Source organism: Neolamprologus brichardi, chromosome 7 (genome assembly GCF_056152115.1).
Source record: "Neolamprologus brichardi isolate AB-2024 chromosome 7, ASM5615211v1, whole genome shotgun sequence".
NCBI classification, from domain to species: domain Eukaryota; kingdom Metazoa; phylum Chordata; class Actinopteri; order Cichliformes; family Cichlidae; genus Neolamprologus; species Neolamprologus brichardi.
In genome coordinates this window covers 65,143,473-65,170,436 of record NC_142110.1, presented here as the reverse complement: position 1 = coordinate 65,170,436, position 26,964 = coordinate 65,143,473, and the positions used below count along the sequence as shown (strand labels likewise).

Genomic DNA, 26,964 nt, shown 5'->3' with positions numbered 1-26,964 from the left:
TACCGGGCCATGAGAGTTGAGGCTCAGGTCTGAAATGTATGGTTTTCAGGGTTTTTATCGGTTTTCAGCGTTATTTTGTTATTGTTTTTATAGTTAACTCAGTTTTCCTTGGTCTTTTCACGTGTGTTATGAATAAATCTTTTTTTGGGTACCGGTACTAGTTTTATTTTGTTGTATTTACCCGCGACACCTTAAAGGCCGGTCCGTGAAAATATTGTCGAGCATAAACCGGTCCGTGACGCAAAAAAGGTTGGAGACCGCTCCTTTAATCCCATTAGTATCCTCGTCAGCACAGAGATGTTGACTCAATACAGGTGGTAGCCTCATTACACAGAGAAGCCTGTGCTTCCCTGAGCTTTACTCTATACTGTAGACTACTGCAGCTGTTAATGCAATGGAATTAACTGCTGGATTTCTGAACAAGCATGGCATTATATCATAGTAATACATCACTGTAAATGCCCACTTTTTAAAGTTGAACTTTTTTCATTAATCATAAAAATGTTCACTATAAAAAAAAGCTAACGACTAAAACCTGCAAAGGTATATATTATTTTTGAGTGTCTTTTTTAAGCAGCGTTTCAAAATTAGATTTTCATACTAACATATGATGAAAACTTAATTTCTACTGGATTTGTTGTTTTAAACATGAATTTAGCTTTAAAATCAGTGGGCAGTTCATTCCACTTTTATTATATAGTTAAAAATAAATAAATAAATGAATGAGAAATCAACAGTTGAATGAAAAAATGAAATAATTGTCTAAGGAAGAATGAAAAGGGGAAATGAGAGCCAGTAAACTAACAATGCATAAAGAAAGTGGGCGGGGTCTTACAAAACACCAGTTTGATGTTCTTAGTTGTGACATTTGTCCAAGTGGTTTTAAGGCTGTGGAGCAACTCGTCAGTGACAGGAAGCAAACCGGCAAATTCTGTGTTTGTTGTGAGTTTTTCTAAAGAAAACAGAAGAAGACTGTGTGTCTGTGTCGGTCCATCTCAGTTTCTCTAAAAATGCTGCAGCTGCTTCTATTGCTGCTGCTGTCATCCACAGTAAGTCACACTTCTAGTCGATAAATTAAAAAACTATTATATGTAGTATTTTTTGTTGTTTGTTTACCATGTAAATAGACTTTAAGAATTTATGCTCCTGTTTGCAAAATCAGGCTGACAGCCAGAGTCAGCGAGTGTCGGGCTACAAGAAGGCAAATGCATGTGTGTGCCAGCTGAACTCCACCATGTGGCTGTTCCCTGCTCAGAAGTTTAAGTACGTGTTGGAGGACGTTCACACCTGTGAAGGATCTCTGAATAACCTACAAGAAGAGGTAAGAACTCATCTATATGCTTTATTGTACTGAAGTAAGCTCTCAGGAACTAACGTTGTATTATAAAAAAAACTAAAATACAAGTAAAAATGAATCAATAATCAAGAAAACATTATTTAATAATTCATTAATTATTATCATAATGAATAGAAAGTATGGGTATAATCAATCAATTGATATTTCATTATTTAAAGATAAACAGTGTATCAAAGTTACTTTCTTTTTTTCCCATAACATTCATATATTATTTTATATGCTGCTTGCAAAAGACTTATAAATAAAAAATAAAAAATAAAATAATAAAAAAATAATTATAAATAAAATAAAAAGCTAGGCTTCACTGGCCTTTCTTACATTTATCTTATCAGTTGGGGATTCAAATGTTTAAAATTATTGTTGTTATTCTTAATAATATGAGACTACACAGCTGAGGTCCATGATCTCTTATCTTTCAACAGATGGATATCTATCTATAATAGAAAATATGTACAGTATTTTATAATATAGGGTAACCACTTTTTCTTTCCCCTCGAAACATTAACTTTTTTAAAATTTGGGTTTACTTTTTTACATAGCTCGTATAGGAAAAAAAGCCATATCTTTAATCAAAGGATTTTTTTGTCTGCATTTCTTGCAGCTGACGTTCTCCAGCCAACGTCTCCCTCTGATCCAGGATCAGTTTTCCAACTTTTCTGCTCGGCTGGAGCCCTACAACTACCTGCACTCCCAGGGCCTGTATACAGAACTGTCCCTGCGCCAGCTGGGCCAGGAGCTCAGCCAGTTACAGGTGGACATCGACGTGGTCCACAGCCAGCTTAACAACTCAGAGACACAGAAACTCTCCAAAGAGGTAGAGCTAAAATAGCAAATGGCAGCAAAATACAACAGAAAGAAAAGATTTAATGTTATACTATGTCAGGTCACATGTTACCTGTTGTGATGTAACAGAATTATCAATAGAATAATATTATATCCATTTCTGATAGGCTGATAGACTACATAAACATGTAAACAAGATGCAAACAATAGACACGCTTAACATGAAGACTGTGAAGGAGAAACTGCGCTACCTAAAGAATAATGTGGAGACCTGCAAGTCAATCCCCAAAGACTTCAGAGGTATGTGTGTGTGTGTGTGTACATGTTTAGATATCTTTGTGATGACAGAAAATCGGCATGCTACTATATTTGTGAGGACCAACAGTCACTTATGGGGACAGAATGCCTGTTTGGGTTTGAAGGCATTTTTGAGGTTACAGTTCACACTCTGGGTCAACACACCTGAATCAAATGATTAGTTAATTACCAGGCCTCTGGAGGATTTCAAGACATGTTGAGGAGGTAATTTAGCCATTTGACTCAGCTGTGTTGGATCAAGGACACATCTAAAACCTGCAGGACACCAGCACTTGAGGCCTGGAGTTCCATACCCCCAGCTTAGGCTATGGCTTAGGGTGAACATGAGTGAGGGCCCTTGGGCGGCTTGGTTGATTTCCATGGACGGGCTGGCTTGGCAGGCGCCCGATGTGCTGGTTGGGGCTTGGAAGGTGGCTGTGGACTGGCAGGCCGCGCAGGGCATTGACAGGTGAGACCAGGCAAGTTATCGATCTGTGGCTACTTTGAGATGAGACTAGATGAGGCGTCGACCTGTGGCTGAATCGTGGCTGGACCATATATGCTCAGCTGAGCATACAGCTGGCACAAGAGGCTGCTGGCTAGGGTCTCCTGAACCCCCAGCTGGAGCATGAAGTTGGAGGCTGGGCTCTCATGTACCCCCAGCTCAAGCATGAAGTTGCCTGCTAGCCCCGTCTGACCCTCCAGCTGGCACAGCGGACCTGGGCAACCTCTGCTGAGCCCCCAAGTGGGAGTAGAAACAAGTACTTCTGGGGACCCAGAGCACACTGAGTCCTTCGACTCAGCCTCTGGATCCGACCCGGCCCATATTTCAGACCCACAGGAGCCTAGTTTGGTCTCACAGCAACCTGTCTTACAACAAACAGTTCTAGCTGGAGTTAGAGCTGAAAATCCAGTCTCTACATTGTCTATAGTAACAGAGTTCCCAGAAAGGGAGCTAGTGGTTATGGAAGGAATAGTTTTAAAAACTCATTACAGGTTCAGGCATTTCACATTCTAGTGAAGCATTTAAATCAGCACTGGACACCAGAGTTCACAGACTTGGAAGCACGAAGTACATCATAACCATAACCAGTCTGCGTAACACAACATGTCAAACATTACCAGTAAGTGATCACAAATCTCCCCCCTCAAACTGGATGCTCCCAAAACCTACAATACTTCATTTTTAATCTGTGAATCTTCAGGCAAGAAAACTGGAAACATAATCTCTTCACTATTTGACTTGCAAGCAACATCCGCGCATGATGCTAACTCAGAATTTACAGGGTAATATTTCTATATCAGCCCCCTCAGATATTGAGAAAGCTGGTGGCAAGAAATCCCCGTGACTCACCACTCAAGGGATGTCTGTGACTCAGCTTGAGGCCCTGATCATCTGTAGCATCACCGTCGCTTCCCCTTGAAAGCGGTAGCTGCAAAGACAACCTGGAGAAGCCTGGATAGCTGCAGTGACCGACTCCTCATCATCTGACCGCATCCTGGCCAGAAATGAGGCAGGAGATGAGAGGTCTGACCGAGACTGTGAGGATGAGCGGCTTATCCATGGCAGAGAGGTGGATAAAGGTGACTCAGGCCTGGAAAAGAGCCTCAGCGAGCCAACCCAAAACTCCTCGGGGCCCCGAGGCTGTGGTGGAGAACGCTGAGCAGAAGAGGCGTTCAGGAAGGGCAGAGCAAGGCTTGGGCTTCGTACTCCTCGGCTATGGAGAGGACACGCTCCTGTCTGTCACAAAATTCTTTTGTGACAGACAGACAAACAGACGAGCCGACACTGAACAGAGGAAGACAGAGGACTTAAATACATAGAAGGGTAATGAGGGAAGTGGAAACACCTGAGGAAACACAGCTGGCACAAATGAACATGACGCCACAGGGGAGGCAAAACTAAACACACTGAACATAGACACACAAGACTTTCAAAATAAAACAGGGAACATGGAGAGACATAAACTGAGACACGCAAGCTTGACACGGAGAGACAGAGAGAGGAAATGGGTGGGGGGGCAGAGGACACAAGGGGAACCTACACAGACAAGGAGATTACACATTTTAAACAGAAAAAGGCTTATAAGCAAGGAGACATGGACGATAACATAAACTAGACTCAACTTCAACTAATACCAACTAATAATAACCCGAGAACTTTATATTATTTCATAAATAAGCAAAAATACAAAATAACTCAAAATGCTGGGTCACTGACCCAGCCCTCTGTCAGACCCAGTACAGAGCCATCCCAGTCTAGAAATAAAAAGCTTCCCCTTTTCAAAGCAAGGATACACCTTAAAGGTATGATAAGTAACTAATGATGATAAGTGACAACGATTGACTGTATCTATATCATCATCTGCTTCAAAAACCTTCTGATCTTTCTATATTTCCAGTTCAGGACAAGCACTGCGTCAGAGGTCTGCTCGCCAACATCAGTGACCCTATCACGACTAAAGTCAGTCCTCATGGTAAGAGCTATGTCTCTGGTTCGTGGGGAAAACAAGCCCAGAAAGAGAGCGAGGGGCAGAAGAACAGTTACTGGGTTCAACCTCTGCTCAGCAGCCACATCTGGGGCAACACTGTGCGCGTTTACCAAACCTACGAAGACCTCATGGCCTCAACAAACCACAGAGACTATACCTTTGCTTCATCTTACAGTGATCCCAGCACAAATGAAGGTCCGAACGCCGTCCTGTATGGCGAGGCTCTGTATTATCACTGCTACCGCTCTGCAGACGTGTGCCGGTACGACCTGGAGACCAACGAGGTCAAACGGGTGACTCTTCCAGGCACTGGTGTGGGTTTCAACAACAAGTTCCCCTATTGTTACTACGATTGCCGGCTCAATAGTGATGTTGATGTAGAGGCAGATGAAACAGGACTGTGGGCTCTCTATGCCACTATAGGTAACCATGGTAACCTCGTGATCAGCCGCTTAGTTTGGGACAGCGAGGTGAAGAGTCTCAACGTGACACAGACGTGGGAAACGAGGCTGTTCAAGAAGGCAGTGAGTAACGCCTTCATGGTGTGCGGTGTGATGTACGCGACTCGCTACGTTAATGAGTACCGGGAGGAGGTGTTCTACGCCTTCGACACAGCCACAGGCAAAGAAGACAACTCACTAGCAATACCACTGGAGAAGGTAGCTAAAGCAGTGGCTAGTCTGAGCTACAATCCCACCAACAAGCAGATCTACATGTACAACGATGGATACTTGCTGGCCTACCAGGCCCACTTCAGATCTGAAGCTTTGTAGCTAGTTATTGTCACATGACCAAGCCCCCCCAAAAAGGCAATGGCTTTTTCTGTGCAACAGCAATCTTAGCAGGTGTTGCAAATGCTGAAGATATATCATGTATGCTGCATGCATGTTGCAAGAAAAAAAAGCAATGATTTCAAAAGTGCAGTTTAAGGACTATTTTATGCAACAGTGATGTTAGCTACAAATCCCACAGATATGTCATGTATGCTGTAAAAACTGTTCTTATACTAATAATGTCATTTGGTAAAACTGAATGCAAACATCGGTTAGAACCATAATAAAGTCTTCAGTAACAAAAACATCAAGATTTTAACTATTTTGGGTTTACAGCTTCTAACATTACTACTACCACTGTAGGGGAGGTTTAAAAAATTGATTTTCTCATAGAAATTGATTTTAGTTTGAATAATGTGATATTGATACCCCAAATCGATTTTTAAATGTAAATGTATTTTGCTAGAAAGGCCAGAGTCTGAGGTTAAAGCTCACAACACTGTTTCAATCATCAAACAGCTAATGATGGCTGGTAAATGGATTTTGCAAAACGATGTAAACGCAAAGTGTGCATCCCCCCCATTCACCCAACGGGGACATGCCACTGGGTGCTGAAAAGCAACATTTCACAGATTCTGAAGCTGCAGGTTTCATCACTCTCCAACCAAAATTCACTGAACCAGCAGCAAAAGAAGATCAAGACTACGCTTCACGTTTGAAAAAGATTGTCATGAATTCCATCTTCCTTTTGCTGTTTTGCTTCCACCATGAGAAAATCACACTTCATGCACAGCTTTCTCTCTCTGAATGTACTAAAATTTCTGTTTTTTGCATTATTCACTTGCTTATTACGCACCAGTCTACCGTTGTGTAAAGTGCTGCTGCCCGCTACTTTTTTCTCCAAAACAGACTTCCGAAAAGAAGGGCCAATTTCTGCTGTTCAATACCAAAAACTTAACTTGAATAATTATGCCAAATTATAAAGGTAATGTTTATATGCTGATTCATGGTTTTCTTCAGTTTTTGATTTACTGCAAAATATTTTTAAGGTGTTTATCTGCTATAAAAAGCCAGCCAGAAAAATCTCCTTCATATTTGTTTGTGTTTTATTCTTAGGTACTTTAATAATAATGGATTGCATTTATATAGCACTTTTCTAGACACTCAAAGCACTTTACAGTTCCACTATTCATTCACTCTCACATTCACACACTGGTGGAGGCAGCTACAGTTGTAGCCACAGCTGCCCTGGGGCAGACTGACAGAAGCGAGGCTGCCATATCGCGCCATCGGCCCCTCTGGCCAACACCAGTAGGTGGTAGGGTAAAGTGTTTTGCCCAAGGACACAACGACCAGGACAGATAGAGCTGGGGATCGAACCGGCAACCTTCCAGTTACAAGATGTGACCTCTAAGGTCTCACAAGTGTTAGATTTGTTTTTATATATAGATATACATAGATAAAATAATGGATATGTACTGATAAGATAAGATAAACCTTTATTAGTCCCACAAATGGGAAATATTGGGTTACGGCAGAAAGTACAAGTTTAAGAGCAGTAAAAAGTAAGATAAACACAATGGAATATGATAAGATGAATTAGAATAAAATACTGTACAAAATAGAATAAAATGCTCTGTTATGGTAGGAAAGAATTGCACTTGGTAATACTGCACATCAGGGAGACAGTTACAGTTGTGTATGGGATGTGTGTGTGTCTGTCTGCACGTGTGTGGCCATCTTCAGAGACCATGTTGTAGAGTCTGACATTAAGTTGGGAGGAAAGTCCTGCGAAATCTCTCCATCCCAGCCTGGGTGCCGCAGCCTGCCACTGAAGGAGCTGCTCAATGCTGTCAGAGTCTCCTGCATGGGGTGGGAAATGTTGTCCAACAGGGACGACAGCTTAGCCACCATTCTCCTGTCACTCACCACCTCCACTGGGTCCAGAGGGCATCCTAGAACAGAGCTGGCTCTCCGGATCAGCCTGTTCAGTCTCTTCCTGTCCCCAGCAGAGATGCTGTCGCCTCGGCAGACCACACAGTAAAAGATGGCTGAGGCCACCACAGAGTCATAGAAGGTCTTCAGGAGTGGGTCCTTCACTCCAAAAGATTGATTGCAGCGTCTGCAAATCACAGCCCCGATTTGCAGACGCTGTGCGCAGAGGTTCAGGAGCAGAAGTCCCATTGTAAACATATCACGGCAGAACTGACGATGTTTCCATGAACACGCTTTTCAGCATCTCTTTATCGACCACTTTTCACACACGGTTGCTGTACGCATACAGCCGGCTGTAGCTTTTCAGCTCACAACCCGACACACACCAACAACAACACAACAGCATAGATAGCACAGAGGTTAAGGCGGCGAGGCGTGATTGCGGGTGCCGCTCAGGTGCGTCCGCCTCCCCTGCAGCGGCGCTGCAGACCACGCCCCGCCACACACATTAACCAGGTAAAATACATATTTAGGCAGAATTTTGCAAATATCTATTTTTCATCTTTTAGCAGCATAGTGCTTTTCCCCCAATTACTTTTTAAAAGTCAGGTCAAGGCTCCAGAAGCCCAAAGGTGATATAAGGGGGGCGGCTCACAACAGTTTTTGTTTGCTACATGGATCATTTTAGTTCAGCTGGGTGTCTTTCCTTTTGTTATATTTCTTTAAGAGTTCAAAATGTGTTAATTACATAAATAAAATGTAATTTTCTCTGTAGCACTTCATGGATTTCATAAGCAACACATCTTAGTTGTTCACACAAAGCATAAAGGTAAAAAACAATATATACAGTGTTATCTTCATTTTAGATGTCAAAATGTATTTGCGGCTCCCAGTGTTTTTGTTTGCGTGGAAACCGGGTCCAAATGGCTCTTTGGATGTGAAAGGTTGCTGACCCCTGCCTTATACCATTGGGACTAGGGATGGGTATCGTTTAGGTTTTATCCGATACCGGTGCCAAACCGGTACTTTTGAAATGGTGCCGGTGCTTAAACGGTGCTCAAACCGGTGCTTAAAGAATGGAGAACACAAACTTTGTCCAAAAACCTCTCATGTTCAGCTGTTTTCCACTTTTTCTTTGGTCATTTTAGCCTTTTTGGCCAGGGTGAAGGGAGTATCTGCCATCAAACAAGAAGACAGCCGCATGTAACTACGACAGTGTTTGCTAGTTCACCTTACATGCATTAATGTAATAACGTGGTTAGCCTACTCAACGTAAATTACACACGAACAACATTAAGCTACTCACGCAGAGAAGAACGGCTGCTGCTGCATCATCATCCTCATCATTTCTGCTACACTGGCAGGGCTAGGGGCCAGGACTCTCCTCTTCTGGTTTTTGGGGGATGTTGCTACTTCGGGTCCGATAACAGGCACCACACCCACCGTAGATGTGCTCAATGTGAGGTCTCGCAGCAAACTATCAAATACGGTGCATTTTTCGGCTTTTAAAAAAAACGCTATGCGTCGCCAGGTGTTTCATCGGATTTGAGGTGTTACCTCCTTTGACAGTATCACAGTATCAGCTTAAAGCACTTGTTGCAGCTGCTGAGTTTGCTTATTTTGCTGTGAAGTACAGCCAGACTTTTGACCGCTTTGCCTTGGGCATTTTTAATCTGTAGCTCTGCTCTAAAAGAACGTACGTACCTGGGCCCGCCTACTATCCTCGGAAACGTAAAATGATTGGCTAGAATTCAAAGTGTATGACAGCTCAGGAAAAAAAAGCACCGAAATAAAGCACCGAAATAAAGCACCGAAATGTGCGCTGCTTTTCGGTCTAGTTACTACCGTTTACGTCAGAACCGGTTCCATCATGGCACCGGATACCGGTACCCATCCCTAATTGGGACCACTTTGGACTTTACCTTGCATATCTGCTTCCATTGCACATGGACATCCTTCTCCTGTCCTGGTTCTGCTGGAAGTTCCTTCCTGTTAAAAATGAGTTTTTCCTTTCCACTGTCGCCAAATCACCTGCTCATGGGAGCGATATGATTGTTGGGGTTTCTCAGGTGTTTTCATATTATTACAGGGTTTTTACTTTACAATATAAAATGCCTTGAGGGAACTGTTGTTGTGATTTGGTGCTATATAAATAAAACTGAACTGAATTCAAATGTAGGGTTTGGTGTTGTAGAAATTATGTAAATGAGTAGTTAAACCCTATTTCAAATTTAGGGTTTTGGGTATTAGCAAATATTAATGAAATCATTAATAATTGATAATTTTTAAATGTTACACAATGTTAAGGTTAGTCAGTGTAAATGCTGGAGAATATTTCACAAATATCTCCATGAACAATGTAAATGGTAGATACCATTAGGAAGTAAGAATGTTTTTATTCATGTGGCCATTTCAAAAACAATTGTCTGTAAAATTAATCATAGATTAGTTTTCTGCATTCAGAAAAAGAGGATTTTTATGTCACACATGGAAAGAGCCAGTACTTAGAGTTTTACACTGGTACAGTTGATAATCTGTTTGAATTTAATTTACTTATTTAGATAACTGCTACTCTAATGTCACTGCAAGGATTTCTCGACAAATGTCAGAACAACAATCTTGTGACTTTTATGAGAACATGACATTTGTATGTTTACATAAAAAAAGATATAATAACATAGTTAGACTGATCCTGAACATTAAAACCACTACACTGGAAATTATTGATTTTATTGAATAAAGAGAGTACAAAGCAAAGATGAACCTTTTATTTACAATGGTAGAATTAGATTAATGGAGAAATACATTGTTTATGAAATGTGATGCATTAAACATGAAACATCTTGAGGAAAAACTGTTTTGAATTCAGACTTTTATAGAGATCAATCAATTTTGCAGAAATGAAACAACAACATCAGTTTATCCAAACAACACCTTGTAGGAAACCATGTTGGAGTCACAGTAAGCATGCAGCATCTGGTCCACAGGGCTGTAGTTTAGGCTTTGAATGTTGGGAGACATCTTGTTCATGAAGATGCCAATGTTGAACTTCTCCTGTCCCGTCACGGTGTTGAATGAGTAAAAGATCTCCTCGACCTCCCTGTTAATGTAACGTGTCGCATAGAGAACGCCACACGCCATGAAGGTGTTGGTCACTGCCCGCTTATAGACTGAAGTGCGCCAGGTACGCCTAAGTGTTGGTGGTTCACCCTCCTCTAGCTTGGAGAGAACCAAGTTGCCAAAGTCCTGAGTGGTGGTGTAGACCACCCAGACACCAGACTCATCTGTTGCCAGGTCCAGGTCAGTGTATGGGTAGCATTCCTCAAGATGGCAGAAGTTACCTTTTGAGTTGTACCTGGTTAACAGAGGATAGCAGTGAAAGTTTCTGTGATAGTTATTCTTTAAACTAACATTTTCAAAGTTGAGTAACAAACCTGATGCCTTTTGGTAGTTGTAAGGTCGTGACGCTTTTAGTGGTGAGATTAAATCGACAAACATAATCTTGGTTGTAACAGTTGTAGTACAAAGCCCCTCCATACAGAACATTATTTGGACCCTGGATGGTGTTGGTAGTTGGGTTTGAGGAGTGGATCTGGACGTTACCTGAAGATGAAAAAGGAGGAATAAACATATGTTAATAGTTTAAAACTATAATTTGCTTCACAGAAATGTGTCAGTAATTAAAACAATCGTGCACTTTACTTTATTCCACTTTAAGTAAGGAAACTATGATAAAAATGTCAGTGTTCTCTTATAATATTAAAGAGTAAAGTCACTTTTATTATGGTCTGCATAATTCAATTTTAGGTACAGTTAGGTATTGTAGTTACCTAGCAAACTTTAAACGGTCCTTTGCAGCAAACCTCCAGGTTAATTTCTTTCTTTCTTGGAAATTCAAATGATTCAATAAACTACTAATTTACCAACTTCAGTGTGATCCCAGTATAAACAGTAAGGGTTTTTTTGCATTTCGTAGGGGAATAAACAACAAGAAGCGAGCAGTTCCTTACCTGGGACGCTCAATCCAATGATGAGAGAACTTAGACTGCTGTAAAGACGAACATAGTGGGCATATATGTTACTGGAAGTCAACATCACCAGCCAGTACCAGCTCTCTTTGCCTTTCTCTGGTCTGGGATCACGACCCCAGGCTCCGTAAGCATACGAGCCAGGATATTCTCCTTTTGTGTAGACCTTTGGCTCAGTGACATTAAGAAGCCGGCTGCGTGCACAGGTACCTGAGGGGAAATGTATAGTGTGTATTAGCTGTTCTCCGTGAGGCTACTTTTATGGAGGAAATGCATATTATAACAGGCCTTTTAAATGTATTTGTATGGCAAACTAGAAATTCTTTCATTAATGCATGCTGGGGTTTATTCATCATATAACGATTGAGCTTTCTTTTACTGCAGCTACTTTAAAGTAATAATTGTTATTACTATATTATTTATTAAACGAATTCGGTTCAATTCATGATAGCTTGTGTAACTACCTTTTGAACAAATAACTTAAAGTAATGATTTTCTGCATGACATTATCAATTTCTTTCATCTTGTCGACTTCTTCTTTGCAATGTTGCAAAGCTCTCTGAAGGAACCAGCCAAGCATCTAAGTTCGGTTGAGGTTGGGACCTGGCTTTTTACTTCACATATTTTCATTTGAGGTTGTATTTACCTAATTTTAAAGCTTATTGATAGCCATGTTTATCAGTGCAAGGTGTAAATGTCGGCAAAGCCACTTTATTTTGTGCTTTTATTTTGAAGAGTACCTTGGCACTTCCTCTTTTATTGTGTCAGACTTCCTGTTCTGTTCTCAGCGAAACGACACAAACACGTTGCTTCAGAACTGGCTAAGAGATGTGCATGGAAGAGGTTGGCTAGCTGGTTCAGCATGATTAGCACCCTTGGAAGCAGAAAGAGGTTGGTTTAATGATGCAAATGATTGTTTATGTATTTAAGAGACAGAAAGGTTGTCGTTTATTCATTTTATTAAATGCTGTAACATAAATAGTTTAAAAACTATTGATTTATGTCGATGTCCCTATCTGAGTTAATCAAAATCATTTTCTATAGTAAAATGTGAACATTTCTGCACTTTTTACTTAAATGTTTAATGGTATTTGTTTGTGCATCTTTATAGTTTTCACAGTGCCATATTGTCGGTGGTTTAAAGAGGAGAGAATAAAGTTGCATCGGTCGAAGCTCTCTGCATCACGAGTGGTAATTCCAAGTGGGCAGCTACACAAGGTGATTCATTGTTGCTATTTGAATACAATTTCAGTGCACTGATTGGATTCTTTCATCAGCTGACACAGGCGATCGAAATGATTGGTTACTCTAGTGAAAGGCTATGGATAATTAATGGATCCTCACCACAATTTAAACCACATGCAGCTGAGCACTTTTTCTCACATTTGTTTCAGCTTTTCTGACCAAACAACAGATAAAGATTTGGACTTATTAAGAGCGTCACCTATTTTGTATTTTCTATTCAACTGAGTCCTTAATTTTGTCATCTTTAGACGTTGTTTTCTTCAGTGATCTTCTCCACATTTATTTTATCTTACATTAGCTTAGTTAAGCTTACATTGGCTTAATGTAAAGATCAGTCAAGTTGGTATGGACACAAATGATTTCATGTTACTAGGCAATATGAATTTACAAGAAAAGATTATTAACTGCTCCAACCCCCAATAATTGGTTCCTGCCCCCACCAGGAAAACAAAAACAAATAAACAATCTTTTTTTTTTTAAAACTGCTTGATTGACTCACCCTGTGGAGGCTCGGTGGGTGCGACAGTAGTGTTCAGTTTTTCGCTGCACTTGCGTAGATCAACCTTCAGAGCAGCAATGGCTTGTTGTCCCTTTATCACCTGCATGGTGTCGAACTTCTCCAGCTCTTGCATCTCTGTTTTCAAGTTCTCCAGCTGAGACAATTTTGGATTGTTTACAAAATCATGAAAAGAGCAACAGGCATCAGTTGATAATCTATTTCTATATCTATATTACAGTTTTTAATGTACAATTTAGTTAAACAATTACTAAATGTAACAACAATGTCTGTTTAGCTTGCATTTAATCCCAACATTTTAAAATGTATCAGATATAGATTTGTGGGGTGTAGAATTAATGTTTTATCTTTAAGGATCATCTACACCCATTATCTTATATTACACAATTACCTCATAATTTGTATCATGCATTTATGTTGTATCCTTCATCGCAAACAGATATGCATTGCAGAGTAATTTGGGATTTAGACTGCTACACTCAGATACTATACATAAACAGAGTGAAGCCTTCTTCTCTGAGGAATGTGTGAGGGGGATGGTCTACCTGGACTGGTGGCCCTAATTGAAAGGTAGTCACAATTGCGGTTACTGAGGCTACAGTCTCCACTGCCTCCGTGGTGGGCATGCATGTGAAGCAAGAGACTACATCAAAGAACACCATGGTTTCATCTGGATCCAGGGTAAATTTCTGGACCTTGTCCGTGTAATCGGTGGAGTTCTTGATGTGATACAGGGTGTTCTCCCACACAACACAATGCACTACCAGATGAGCTGAATGAGTTCTACGCTTGTTTCAATACCCTAAACACCAACCAACACAGAGGGATTCTACCAGTAGAGGCAGCTCTTCACTCACTGTGACTTTGACTGAGGTATGCAAGGTTCTGAGGAGGACTAACCCCCGAAAAGCAGCCGGTCGTGACAACATCCTAAGCCATGCTTTGAGGGTCTGCTCTTCGGTGAGGTGTTTACAGACATTTTTAATTTATCCCTCACCCAGTCAGCTGTGCCCACATGCTTCAAGTCAACCACCTCCCCAAGAAAAACAACATAACCTGTCTGAACCTGTAATGAAGTGTTTTGAGAGGATAGTCATGTCCCATATCAAAGATACCATCCCAGACACACTAGATCCTCTGCAATTTGCATATGGTAAGAACCTTTCTACCAAAGACGCCATTAATGCAACCATCCAAACAGCCCTTTCAGACCTCCAAAATAAGGACACCTACATTCAAATGCTGTTTACAGACTAGAGTTTTGCATTCAACACCATCATTCCAAACAGACCGTTGGGAAAGCTCTCCACTCTTGGACTGACACCCTCCCTCTGTCGCTGGGTCCTGGACTTCCTCACAAAGATACTCAATGGTACAAAGATAGTGAGCACAGGGATCCCCCAAGGCTATGTGGTCAATCCACTCCTGGACACCCTTTTCACCCAGAACTGTGTCTCTTCCCAGTTCAACACCTCCATCATTAAGTTTGTTGGTGGGAGATGATCATCATGATGACTAAGGAGATGATTGTTGACCCGAGGATGAGGAGAGACCAGCACACCTCACTATACATCAACGGGACTCAGGTGGAGAGGGTGAAGACATTCAAATCCCTTGGTACCCACATCAATGAGGATCTCACCCATAACCCATAACACACAGCAGATCATCAAGAAGGCTCAACAACAACCCTTTTATCTAAGGAATCTGAGAAAATTTGGATTACCCTCCAAACTGCTCAGCAACTTTTACAGATGCACAGTGGAGAGTATTCTGACAAACTCCGGGAATGGACATAACACCATTCAGGAAAGGAAGGCTCTCCAGCGTGTCTCTAAAATGGCGCAATTCATCTGCGGAGTACCCTTGCCATGCTTAAAGTTAGTTGGGTTTATTCTAACTTATTTCAGTTAGTTTTTTATTTAGTTGTTTGAAGGGAACTTGCAAAATAACAATTTCATTGCTCAGCGTAAGCATTTGTGTTTTGCAGTGTATATGACAATAAACTTCTTAAATCTTGAATAATTCTTTGATAGCCCATGTGTTTAAAGCTGTTTGAGATATTGTACTAGACATAAAAACAATGTATGTCTTTGTTCATTGTTGTTCCTGCACTTTCTTTCGGATTTTCCTCCTTAAGTCTTTGTCTGAGAATTGCACACCTCCGGTAAACTGGAAGTGAACAGTGCAGAGGAAAAGTGAAGACAAAGTAGTAAGAAACGGTCTATTCATTAGAGTGCGACACCGTTTGTGCAAAGAGGACATTACAGGTAAAGAAATTAGTGCAAACTAGTGGTAGGACTGAGCTCAAGTGCTATCTGCCTCCATCTGGTGGAAGGAGGGAGGGCCTGCAGGTCGCTCCCAACCCCCTGGTGGACGCAGTTGGAATCTTCTGGTGACAATAACAACAATGTGTCAAACAATGATTAAAGGGAAGCAAAGCTCTAAGACTACGATGACCTGGATGACTGAGAATCTTCACAGACATCGTGTTGTGTAAAATCTTGAATAAAATTGCAACCACCAGGTGAGCTCGTCTTTTAAAGTGAGGTTTATTAAAAGAAAAAGAAAAATACTGCAGAAAGGACACCACCCTGAACTATTTTATACCTCCCCAAACACTCTCAAACAAAGAACATTCCTCATACTCAAGGTAACTGAGGCCAGAAAAGCAGCTCTAGATGGCTCCACTCTGGTCCACCTTTGCCGGCAAGCTCACCTCCACCATATCAAGGCACAATTCTTGAGCAACCACCCATGCAAGCCTCACTCATGGTGGTCAGATGTGGAGTTTTAGAAGAGAAGGCAGCTGCACTACCACATTGTTTTTATTGCATGTTTTTACCAGATTCAATAAAGTGTTTACTGCTTGGGTGCAGCAGCCTTTCTCTTTGAGCCACAGGTCCATAGTACCATGTAAGCCAAATTTGAAATTCCAACCGTCTGATAATAAATTGTGAAAACTTATAATATGAGTGTTTTTCACTTCTCTCATGAAAACACCCAGCTGGGACAAAGATACAGTGATGTAGTAATCTTTAGAATGATGTCAGCATTTTGCACCATGTGGTTGTGAATCTACCTGTTCAGTGGCGTTAGCAGTGAGGATCTGGTGTTTCTGCATGGTGCTGTTGAGCTTGTCAATCAGCTGCTTGATCTCAGTCATTTCATTCTCTATAACATACAAGCTGAGAACTCCATACAGCTCTCCGTCATCCTCCTTCTCCAGGATCAGCACATCTTTGTTCAGCTGGGAAAGGCGATGCTCCAACCCCAGCAGCAGACTCTCCAGCTCCACAGTCTGCAGAGGCAGCAGTGATTAAGCAGGAATGGAGACAAACAGTATGAGAGCTTTAAAAGACTAGTTACCTTCTGTGGGGTGATGTTGCTGTTGCAGTCTGATACGTTGGTTTCAACTATCCTGAGTTTTTCATGAGGGAATGCCTTCTCAGAGATATTCAGCTCACATGCACATATTTCTAGTGCAGACGCCTGAAAGATAGATTAGTTGGCAAGTGAAATAAGCAGAACATCACATTTAGTGGTATTTTACATTTGTCGCTTTATTCAAAATAGATATTTTGTCATTGAAATGAAGTCTTCAGTATTTCTTACCTGATGGGTGAATGTGAGCAGAGCCCACAGTGGAATGATCACATACAGCTTCATGGTGAATCAGAGAGCAGAGCTGAACAAAACCCTCTCTAGAGTGTTTGACTGTGGCACTGGGACTGCAGCAGCACCCACTAACTTGCAAACACTCCCACTATCCTGTGGATGCGAGGAAGTGGATGTGGGTGTGTTTGCATTGTTATCCATCACTTTGTTTTCTCTATTTTCTGATTTGGATTACAGCAACACAGAGAATTTGCATCTAATCATGGGAAAAGACAGTAAAAGCATCTTCAGCTATACAAAATAAATATGTCACACTTAATAAAGTACCAAATAACAACTAAAGGACTCAAACTCTGAGTCACTGTTAAACCTATGGTCTATGTGTGATGAGAGGAAGATGCAAATCAATCCAAAAGCTGTGAACACTGACTAATAGATGTATTTTATTCATTTTTGGGGTATTTTTTCATGAAATTCCATCAGGAAAAGAAAGTGATGGTCATACACTAAATGAACTATTTGAATTTTATAGTTAATTCTGGGTTTTGTTATTCATACAGTGTGTTAGCCACTACCACGTTTTGGTGCACACTAAGCTCTTTTAACTGTATCACATATAAATGTACAGTCTTGTGCAGACTTTCTTCTTGTCTCAGACACTCCCAGACACTGACACGGTTACTGTCCTAATGAGGACACGGATAAGATATATCTTTTAGTGCATCTGTTTGAACATAAAGCCAATAACACAAGAGCTCCAAGAAGAGCTGGAAACAAGCCCAAAGACATTTTTAACCACCTGCCAGCGCCATTCTCCTGTCAAAACTGGTCCATTTAGAAATTAGGCTGGAAGATCAGACTACAAGACTACAATGCTGAATGTCTATGGTTACATGTTGAAGGTCAGGCTCTGGCAGCTTTGCTGGTGTCAGCTAACACAAATAGCTTTGTGCAGATCTGAAAAAGAAACAAAGTTGTGTTAGCAATATAGCAGAGTTTTGTTTCTTTCCTGGACACAGTTTGTACTTTCCTATCATGCTCTTGTTTTCTTGTGCAATAAAGCGGTGCTATTTTATTCCTCTCAGCATACAAACTGAAATCAGCTGATGGTAGGGCAGGTGTGCAAGAAGAAAAAAACATCTTTGTTTGATTGTTTTGCATCACTCTAAGAGAAATGGAAGGTGCAGATTTTAGGAACAGAAAGTGAACAACAAAGTTTAACTGAATGAAACTTGGCTTAAAGATGACATTGCACAGTTTTTCTCATTACTTCAATATAATGTACATCTATGTAGAGAAAACAAAATGTGGAAGGTGTTTCTATTTCTATTCATAACAACGTTGAATTTGTTGATAATAAGGATCTTACTATTCACCTTACTCTAAAATCTCTTCCTTTATTTTTATTATAAAAAATATAAAAATCAGTTTACTAAAAAATTAAAACAAGCCAAGAAAATTTTTGTTCTGAAAAGTCAGGGGAATCATACGGAGCCCCGCAGGGGACATGGGAGAAAAAACAAATTAAGACGGACTCGGGATCTCGCAAAAGTTTTGCGAGATCTGCATTCTTCGGAGGCTGCCAGCTCGAAGCCGACCGGGAGGTCGGGGCACGATGTGCCGGGAAAGCGGCGTTCCTCCCGGCTGTAGTAGGTCTCGACCTCCCGTTAGCTTCGAGATGGTGGGTGTCAGATCTCCGAAAACGTCGGAGCACTTTTGCAAACCGAGCAGGTATCTGACGTTTACACAACTACATTCATGCCTCAAAATATCTTAAAAGTTTATTTTGTGACCCAGAAAGAGTAATATTACAACTAAGTAGCTGCCGCCATATACATATGTGGTTTTGCGAGATCCCGAGTTTGTTTTGCGAGATCTCACAAAAGTCCGTTTTAATTTATTTTTCTCCCATGTCCCTTGCGGGGCTCCGTAGAACACATGAGATGTCATTAATGAAATGCTAAATAAAGAACACTCTGGAAGTATTCCATCTCAACTATCCAATGGCATTAAGAATTTCAGTATTTTGCTTGATACTTTTTTGGTAATATTGACCCTTCATTAGCTAAAAACATTGTAATATCACGTAATGCTATTTACAGAAAAGTTTAGCACAATTATTGTCACGGTTGGGAGATGAGAGGTGTGGACCCAAGCGCAGACAATGATGCAGGAGAGAGTGTCTCAAACGGAAAACAAGCCTTTATTTTGCCTGATGAAACACTACAGAAACAAAAGCAGAGGAAAACTGAAGGAAGCAAACTAAACCTAAACTGGGTGAAGCTAAGTATAACAACATGGGGAACATAGAAAACAGAACCTTACAACCGGGAATGTGGCACATGAAACACTGGTGATGACAGACAGGCATGATACACAGAATTATACGCAGACACTCCGACGAAGAACAGAGGAAACAAGGTAAGAAGGAAATGGCACACAGGAGGGAGACACAGCTGAACGTGGGACTCTCCAAAGTAAAACAGGAAATACAAGACAGAAAACCACAATTCCCAGAATGAAACTTAAACTAAAGAAACAAAACACTGGGTTGCAGACACAGGACAATGACACCTATTCTTGTTTAGGTGTGTTTGACCGTCCAACTCCTAAAAAGATTTTGCAAATGATACTAAAATGAAAGACGTTGCTCCAGGCCACATTGACATAAGAGCTAGTCTTATTAAAAAAAAAATCATGAAATTCCTTCAGGAACAAAAAGTGACTCTTGTACTCTGAATGCAAAGAATAGCCACAAAACAGCCACAGTGTGTCCAATTGCACCATTTGAATTTTATATTTAAATCTGGCTTTTGTTGTCACATTTTGGTACACACTATGCTCTTTTAACCATATTACATGTAAATGTATAGTCCAGTGCAGACTATCTTTGTCTCAGACAGTCCCACACACTCACACAGTTCTTGTTCTAATGAGGGCATAGATAAGATAAGATAAGATAAGACAAAAAAAAGAGCTGTAAACGAGCTGAAAGACATTTTAAACCACTTGCTACGGGAATTCTTTTGTTGAAGAAAAATTCCTGGTCCAGGTAGAAATCCCACTACAAGATCGGACTACAAGACTACAATACTGAATGTCTTTGGTTACATGTCGAAGATCAGGCTCCGACAGCGGATCGGGTCAGCCAACACAAACAGCTTTGTGCAGATGCTTGAAAAGAGTTTTGTTTCTTTCCTGGACACCGTTTGCACTTTCCCATCATGCTCTTGTTTTCTCGTGCAATAAAAAGAAAAAGTAATATCCACATCTTCACCAGAAAACAAACATGTTTATTTGATTGTTTTTCATCACTCTAAGAGTAATCGATGCAGGTTTTGGGAACAGAAAGTGAACATTCTGCACTGAGAGTGTAAAATAGCCACGTGGTACAACTGAACCATTTGAAATAGTTTTTAATTTCTGGGGTTTTCTACCTGTGCAATGTGTTAGCTACTCCCACATGTTTGTGCATGGTAAGCTTTGTGACTTTCATAATGTGTAAAGATTTGTTAAAATAATGCAGTCTTCACATCTACTTACTACATCTACCCAAAAGGTTCAAGCTATTTAATGTATTTGTACTTTTTTATTGATTGATTAACTGTACTAAATTGGATATCCTTTATCATATTCTCTTTCTTGATTATTGGCAAAAATTAAGAAATACAGAGAAGCCGAGAAAAACAACTAGAAATCAACAACTACGAAACCCAACAGGAGGGAAAACGGAAGAGGAACTGTGTTCCTTCTTTCCGATATTGCTATCGCTCCGTACAGTTACATCTAAAATTTCTTCAACTAGACTGACAGGCATTTTTTTCTGGTTTAAATACACATATATTACATGATTGTATATATGAAATCTGCCACCCAGCTGGGGTCTTTCTCTGTTGAGTTTACATGCTGCAGATGCTGAGTGGGTTTTGTCTGGACACCCAGCATCCTCCCACAGTCCAAAAATATGCATGTGGGTCCATTTCTCTAGTAGTACCTCATCTCTTAGCTTAACTCCAGCCTCCTACTGAACATGAATTAGTAAGCAGTCAACCCTGTGAGGCCTGAGTCGTCATCAACCCAAACCCTGGCTCTGATAAGCAAAAAAAGACCTTATAGGAAAAAATGTAAAAAGTTTTTAGATGTTTCCAAATATTTTTTTGTTTGTCACCTGAGTGCTAAAAGACAGTTGAAAAATAAATTAAATGAAAAAAATCACAAACTAACCATAGGCCAAATTTCAGTTACTAAAACAAAACTGTTGATTCTTTGTTCTCAAACGAAAGCAGTCCAATCATTTTCTGCTACCACTTCAAAAACAGCTTCATGACTTTAAAAAATGTTAAGTTTACAGCACATACTAACGGTAATATTGGATAATGTGTGATATTAACCAAGACTTTCACTTCAATTCAGTTTTATTTATACAGCACATTTATTTATAAATCACTTTTGCACTAAATATTGTAAGGTAAAGATCCTACAACATTGAAAAGATAATAGAGAAAACCTCACGAGCAAAGGGCTTTTGTTAGGGTACCTGGGTCTGGTGATCCAGTGGTTTTGATTTTGTTCATCTATATTCTGTTATTTAGTTTCTTTATTTCTTGCTCCCCAAGTTCTTTAGTGTCTCCTTAATTTCCAGTCTTAGGTTTTGTTTATATGCCTTCCCTGTGTTCAGTGTTATGCTTTTGTCATGTCTCTGTCTCAGTGTCAGGTCCGCGTTACTATGTTTCCTGTTTTACTTTGACAGTCTGTGTCACATGTTAATGTTTTCCCCCTCGGTCTCGTTATGTCTGATGACTCCCAGCTGTGCTCTCCTCTTGTGTGTCATTCCTTCATTATCCCTCTGTCTGTGTCATGATCTCCCTTTCTTTTCAGTTTAGTTACGTTCGTGTTGAGCAATAAAACTGCTTTGAGTGCACTTTTTACCTCCTGGTGTCTGCACATTCCTGCCCGCTGCACATAGTCCAGCTTTGGCAACGACGGGAACAAAAAACTCCCTTTTAACAGGAAGAAACCTCCAGCAGAACCATTCTCATGGGAGGGGAGGCCTCTGCCGTGACCGGCTTGGGTTTGGGGAGGAAGACAGGATGAAGACACGCTGTGGAGAGCCAGATATCAATAATAACTAATAATTAAATACAGACAGGTGTATAAATACATAGTTAGTGAAAAAGGTGACTCAAAATAATTGGCACTGTCTATTTAAAAAGTTGTTTTTTTAAAATTATGTTGATAAATACATGTCTTAGATGTTTCTTTATTATATTTTGTTTATCGATAGCAGTCTAAACCTGTTGTAATTACAAGCTACAGCCATCTACAATCTGCTGGTGATGTTTCAGAGCTGGATAATGCAATAATACTACATAATAACAATAATACTACACTTTTACTTGAGCTCTGTATTGTGAGATGTGTGTGTGTATGTGTGTATATTTATATCACTTTATTTAAAAACATAAGCTTTAACATCTACCAATACAAAGTAATACCTCTCTGTAGATGCCCATTTTTTAAAGCTTAACTTTATTTATTAATCATAAAACAAATGTTGACCATAAAACAGCTAATGACTACAAACTTCAACACTACAAGGTAAATTGTTTGAATCATTTTCTTCTGCAAGCAGCTTTTTCAGAAATCTGATTTTCATACTAACATATGATAAAAACTCAATTGGATATAGTTGTTTTTTTTTTCACGTGAATTTAGCTTTAAAATCAGTGGGCAGTTCATTAGACTTGCTTTACATAGTTAAAAATAGATAAATTAATGAGAAATAAACAACAACATTTAAAAAAGATGAAATAATCCTCTAGAACGAAAAAGTGAAAATGAGAAGCAGTAAACTAACAATGCATAAAGAAAGTGGGCGGGGTCTTACAAAACGCCAGTTTGATGTTCTTAGTTGTGACATTTGTCCAAGTGGTTTTAAGGCTGTGGAGCAACTCGTCAGTGACAGGAAACAAACCGGCAAATTCTGTGTTTGTTGTGAGTTTTTCTAAAGAAAACAGAAGAAGACTGTGTGTCTGTGTCGGTCCATCTCAGTTTCTCTAAAAATGCTGCAGCTGCTTCTATTGCTGCTGCTGTCATCCACAGTAAGTCACACAGTATTATATGTAGTATTTTTCTGTTATTGTTTGTTTACCATGAATATAAGTCTTAAGAATTTATGCTCCTGTTTGCAAAATCAGGCTGACAGCCAGAGTCAGCGAGTGTCGGGCTACAAGAAGGCAAATGCATGTGTGTGCCAGCTGAACTCCACCATGTGGCTGTTCCCTGCTCAGAAGTTTAAGTACGTGTTGGAGGAAGTTCACACCTGTGAAGAATCTCTGAATAACCTACAAGAAGAGGTAAGAACTCATCTATATGCTTTATTGTACTGAAGTAAGCTCTCAGGAACTAACGTTGTATTATAAAAAAACGAAAATACAAGTAAAAATGAATCAATAATGAAGAAAACATTATTTAATAATTCATTAATTATTATTATCATAATGAATACTGATTATAATCAATCAATCAATGTTTCAATATTTAAAGATGAACAGTTTATCAAAGTTACTTTATTTTTTATATCATTCCTCCAACCACTTTTTCTTTCCCCTTGAAATATTAACTTTTTAAAATTTGGGTTTATTTTTACATTGTTCCTATAGGGGAAAAAAAGCCATGTCTTTGATTTTTTTGTCTGCATTTCTTGCAGCTGACGTTCTCCAGCCAACGTCTCCCTCTGATCCAGGATCAGTTTACCAAATTTACTGCTCGGCTGGAGCCCTACAACTACCTGCGCTCCCAGGGCCTGTATACAGAACTGTCCCTGCGCCAGCTGGGCCAGGTGCTCAGCCAGTTACAGGTGGACATCGATGTGGTCCACAGCCAGCTTAACAACTCCGAGACACAGAAACTCTCCAAAGAGGTAGAGCTAAAATAGCAAATGGCAGCAAAATACAACAGAAAGAAATAAGTTGATGTTATACTATGTCAGGTCACATGTGAACTGTTGTGATGTAACAGAATTATCAATAGAATAATATTATATCTGTCTTTGAAAGGCTGAGAAACTACATAAATATGTAAACAACATGCAAACAATAGACACGCTTAACATGAAGACTGTGAAGGAGAAACTGCGCTACCTAAAGAATAAGTTGGAGACCTGCAAGTCAATCCCCAAAGACTTCAGAGGTATGTATGTTCCCTTAATCAATGATCCCTTAAGACAGTGATTCTTAAATGAGATGGCAGGAGTGTATTTGTATTTTGGCTATTTTGGCTCTAACAAACTGAAACTAATGAGAAACCCAATTTTTGTTTTTAAGATTTCTGTGTGCATTCATCAGAGTTTAGAAAATTCTGTGGCAGAAAAGAAAACAATTAAGAGCTGATGGTCAGGTTATATCCACATTCCAAAAGAAGCATAATGTTTGTCCAGTCAAATTGAGTTGCATTCCCATGACGGCAGTACCAGCCAACTTAAGCTGATAAGTCAACTGATGTCCTTTTATACTCCCAGTTGTTAAATAAATGGGGGTTTTCAAAGTACCTTAACATGAATAGCATCTACAAGACCCTTTGCCACATACGTCCATGGCAACTCCACCTTATCTGATTTAACCTCCTAAGACCTGAACTCTTTATTTGGTGTCTGAACACAGCAGTATTTTTCCTCAGTACAAAAACAAAACGAGAAACAACAATTGTGCCCCTTTAGCAAAATTTCTGTAACAAAGCAAAAAAAGTAAAAGATTTCTGAACACTGAATGAAAAACAAAACATTTCTCTCCCAAACTGCTACTTCAAACATGTTAACATATGTGTGTAAAATTTTGTATTGTGGTCTAGACCAGCGGTCCCCAACACCCAGGCCTTGGACCGGTACAGGTCCGTGCGTCGTTTGGTACCGGGCCGCGAGAGTTGAGGCTCAGGTGTGAAATGTATAGTTTTCAGGGTTTTTATCGGTTTTCAGTGTTATTTTGTTATCATTTTTATCGTTTACTCGGTTTTCCTGGGTCTTTTCACGTGTGTTATGAATAAATCTTCCTTTTTTCGGTACCGGTACTAGTTTTATTTAGTTGTATTTATCCGCGACACCTTAAAGGCCGGTCCGTGAAAATATTGTCGGGCATAAACCGGTCCGTGGCGCAAAAAAGGTTGGAGACCGCTGGTCTAGACAACCCAAAATGTGATGTCCACATATGTGGACACCAGGTCCTCGGAGTTTAATCATTGTCGTATCTGTCATGAGTTATTCCTGTTCTGAACCTGCCTTGGGTTTTAACATGTGCAATAAATAAGATGTTTTCACCGATCCTCACAGAATTCAGATTTGCATTTTTGGCTCTAACTACGCATGGAGAGGTGGAGAGAACCCAATACAGAGCCATGCCACTCTAGAAATAAAAGCTTATTTTCACTGATCGTGACTGAAATCAGATTTGAGCTCCTTCCCCTTTTCAAAGCAAACACACACCCTCAGGGGATGATAAACAGCTGATGTTGATAAATGACAATGACTGTATCTTATAATATGCTTCAGCAATCTTCTGTCTTTCCAGGTCAGGACAGGCACTGCCTCAAAGGTCTGATCACCAACATCAGTGACCCTATCACAGCTAAAGTCAGCCCTTTTGGTAAGAGCTGTGTCTCTGGTTCGTGGGGAAAACAATCCCAGAAAGAGAGCGAGGGGCAGAAGAACAGTTACTGGGTTCAAGCTCTGCTCAGCAGCTACATCTGGGGCAACACTGTGCGCCTTTACCAAACCTACGAAGACCTCATGGCTTCAACAAACCACAGGGACTTTACATTTGCCTCATCGTACAGCCATCCCAACGCCATTGAGGGTCCCAGTGCTGTGCTGTACGGTAAGGCTCTGTACTATAACTGCTTCCGCTCTGCAGACGTTTGCCGGTACGACCTGGAGACCAACGAGGTCAAACGGGTGACTCTTCCAGGCACCGGTGTGGGTTTCAACAACAAGTTCCCCTATTGTTACTACGATTGCCAGCTCAATAGTGATGTTGATGTAGAGGCAGATGAAACAGGACTGTGGGTTCTCTATGCCACTATAGGTAACCATGGTAACATTGTGATCAGCCGCTTAGTTTGGGACAGCGAGGTGAAGAGTCTCAACGTGACACAGACATGGGAAACGAGGTTGTTCAAGAAGGCAGCGAGCAACGCCTTCATGGTGTGCGGTGTGATGTACGCAACTCGTTACGTTAATGAGTACCGGGAGGAGGTGTTCTACGCCTTCGACACAGCCACAGGCAAAGAAGACAACTCACTAGCAATACCACTGGAGAAGGTAGCTAAAGCAGTGGCTAGTCTGAGCTACAATCCCACCAACAAGCAGATCTACATGTACAACGATGGATACTTGCTGGCCTACCAGGTTTACTTCTGATCTGAAGCTTTGTAGCTAGTTATTGTCACATGACCAAGCAAAACAAAACAAAAAAAGCAATGGCTGTTTTGTGCAGCAGCAATTTTATTCGGTCTTGCAAATGCTGAAGATAAATCATGTATGATGTACAAAAGAACAACCATAATAAAGAGTTAAATAACAATGAGATGAAAACTCTTTATGCCCTTTTTGCTCTCTTTACTAGTATATTTTTAAAACACACAAACACACAGAGACAGACACGCATGTTTTTCTTGTTGACTGTGACCAGCTAGTATTAATGTTTAGCAGGTGACAAAAAGACATGTTAACATTTCCAAATCTTAAAAATTCCCCAATTCAATTCAATTCAATTCAATTTTATTTATATATTTATATAGATACAGAGAAAAACCCAACAATCATATGACCCCCTATGAGCAAGCACTTTGGCAACAGTGGGAAGGAAAAACTCCCTTTTAACAGGAAGAAACCTCCGGCAGAACCAGGCTCAGGGAGGGGCGGGGCCAT

The 26,964-nt window shown here is 40.3% G+C and overlaps 3 protein-coding genes across 4 annotated transcripts; 2 read left to right on the top strand and 1 right to left on the bottom strand.

Annotated features, from left to right (window-relative positions):
• The first annotated feature begins 894 nt into the window (after positions 1-894).
• Positions 895-5,702, top strand: LOC118455363 (olfactomedin-like). The gene is made up of 5 exons (XM_087844554.1): positions 895-1,049; positions 1,163-1,321; positions 1,959-2,171; positions 2,308-2,440; positions 4,840-5,702. The coding sequence occupies exons 1-5, from the start codon at positions 1,011-1,013 to the stop codon at positions 5,700-5,702; spliced, it is 1,407 nt and encodes a 468-aa protein (XP_087700680.1). The 5' UTR covers positions 895-1,010.
• Positions 5,703-10,195: 4,493 nt separating this feature from the next.
• LOC102799177 (olfactomedin-4-like) lies at positions 10,196-17,141 on the bottom strand. The gene is made up of 7 exons (XM_087844553.1): positions 17,043-17,141; positions 16,797-16,919; positions 16,510-16,728; positions 13,410-13,563; positions 11,648-11,875; positions 11,072-11,240; positions 10,196-10,992 (listed from the first exon to the last, which is right to left on the bottom strand). Exons 1-7 carry the CDS (start codon positions 17,094-17,096, stop codon positions 10,557-10,559), a joined length of 1,383 nt encoding a protein of 460 aa, XP_087700679.1. The 5' UTR covers positions 17,097-17,141; the 3' UTR covers positions 10,196-10,556.
• Positions 17,142-22,988: 5,847 nt separating this feature from the next.
• Positions 22,989-26,594, top strand: LOC102789837 (olfactomedin-like). 2 transcript variants are annotated; one of them, XM_006805364.3, is made up of 5 exons: positions 22,989-23,146; positions 23,243-23,401; positions 23,755-23,967; positions 24,104-24,236; positions 25,607-26,594. In XM_006805364.3, exons 1-5 carry the CDS (start codon positions 23,108-23,110, stop codon positions 26,452-26,454), a joined length of 1,392 nt encoding a protein of 463 aa, XP_006805427.2. In that variant the 5' UTR covers positions 22,989-23,107; the 3' UTR covers positions 26,455-26,594. The 2 variants fall into 2 exon arrangements, with proteins under 2 accessions (XP_006805427.2, XP_087700269.1); XM_087844143.1 differs by having other exon boundaries at positions 22,989-23,401.
• Positions 26,595-26,964: the final 370 nt, after the last annotated feature.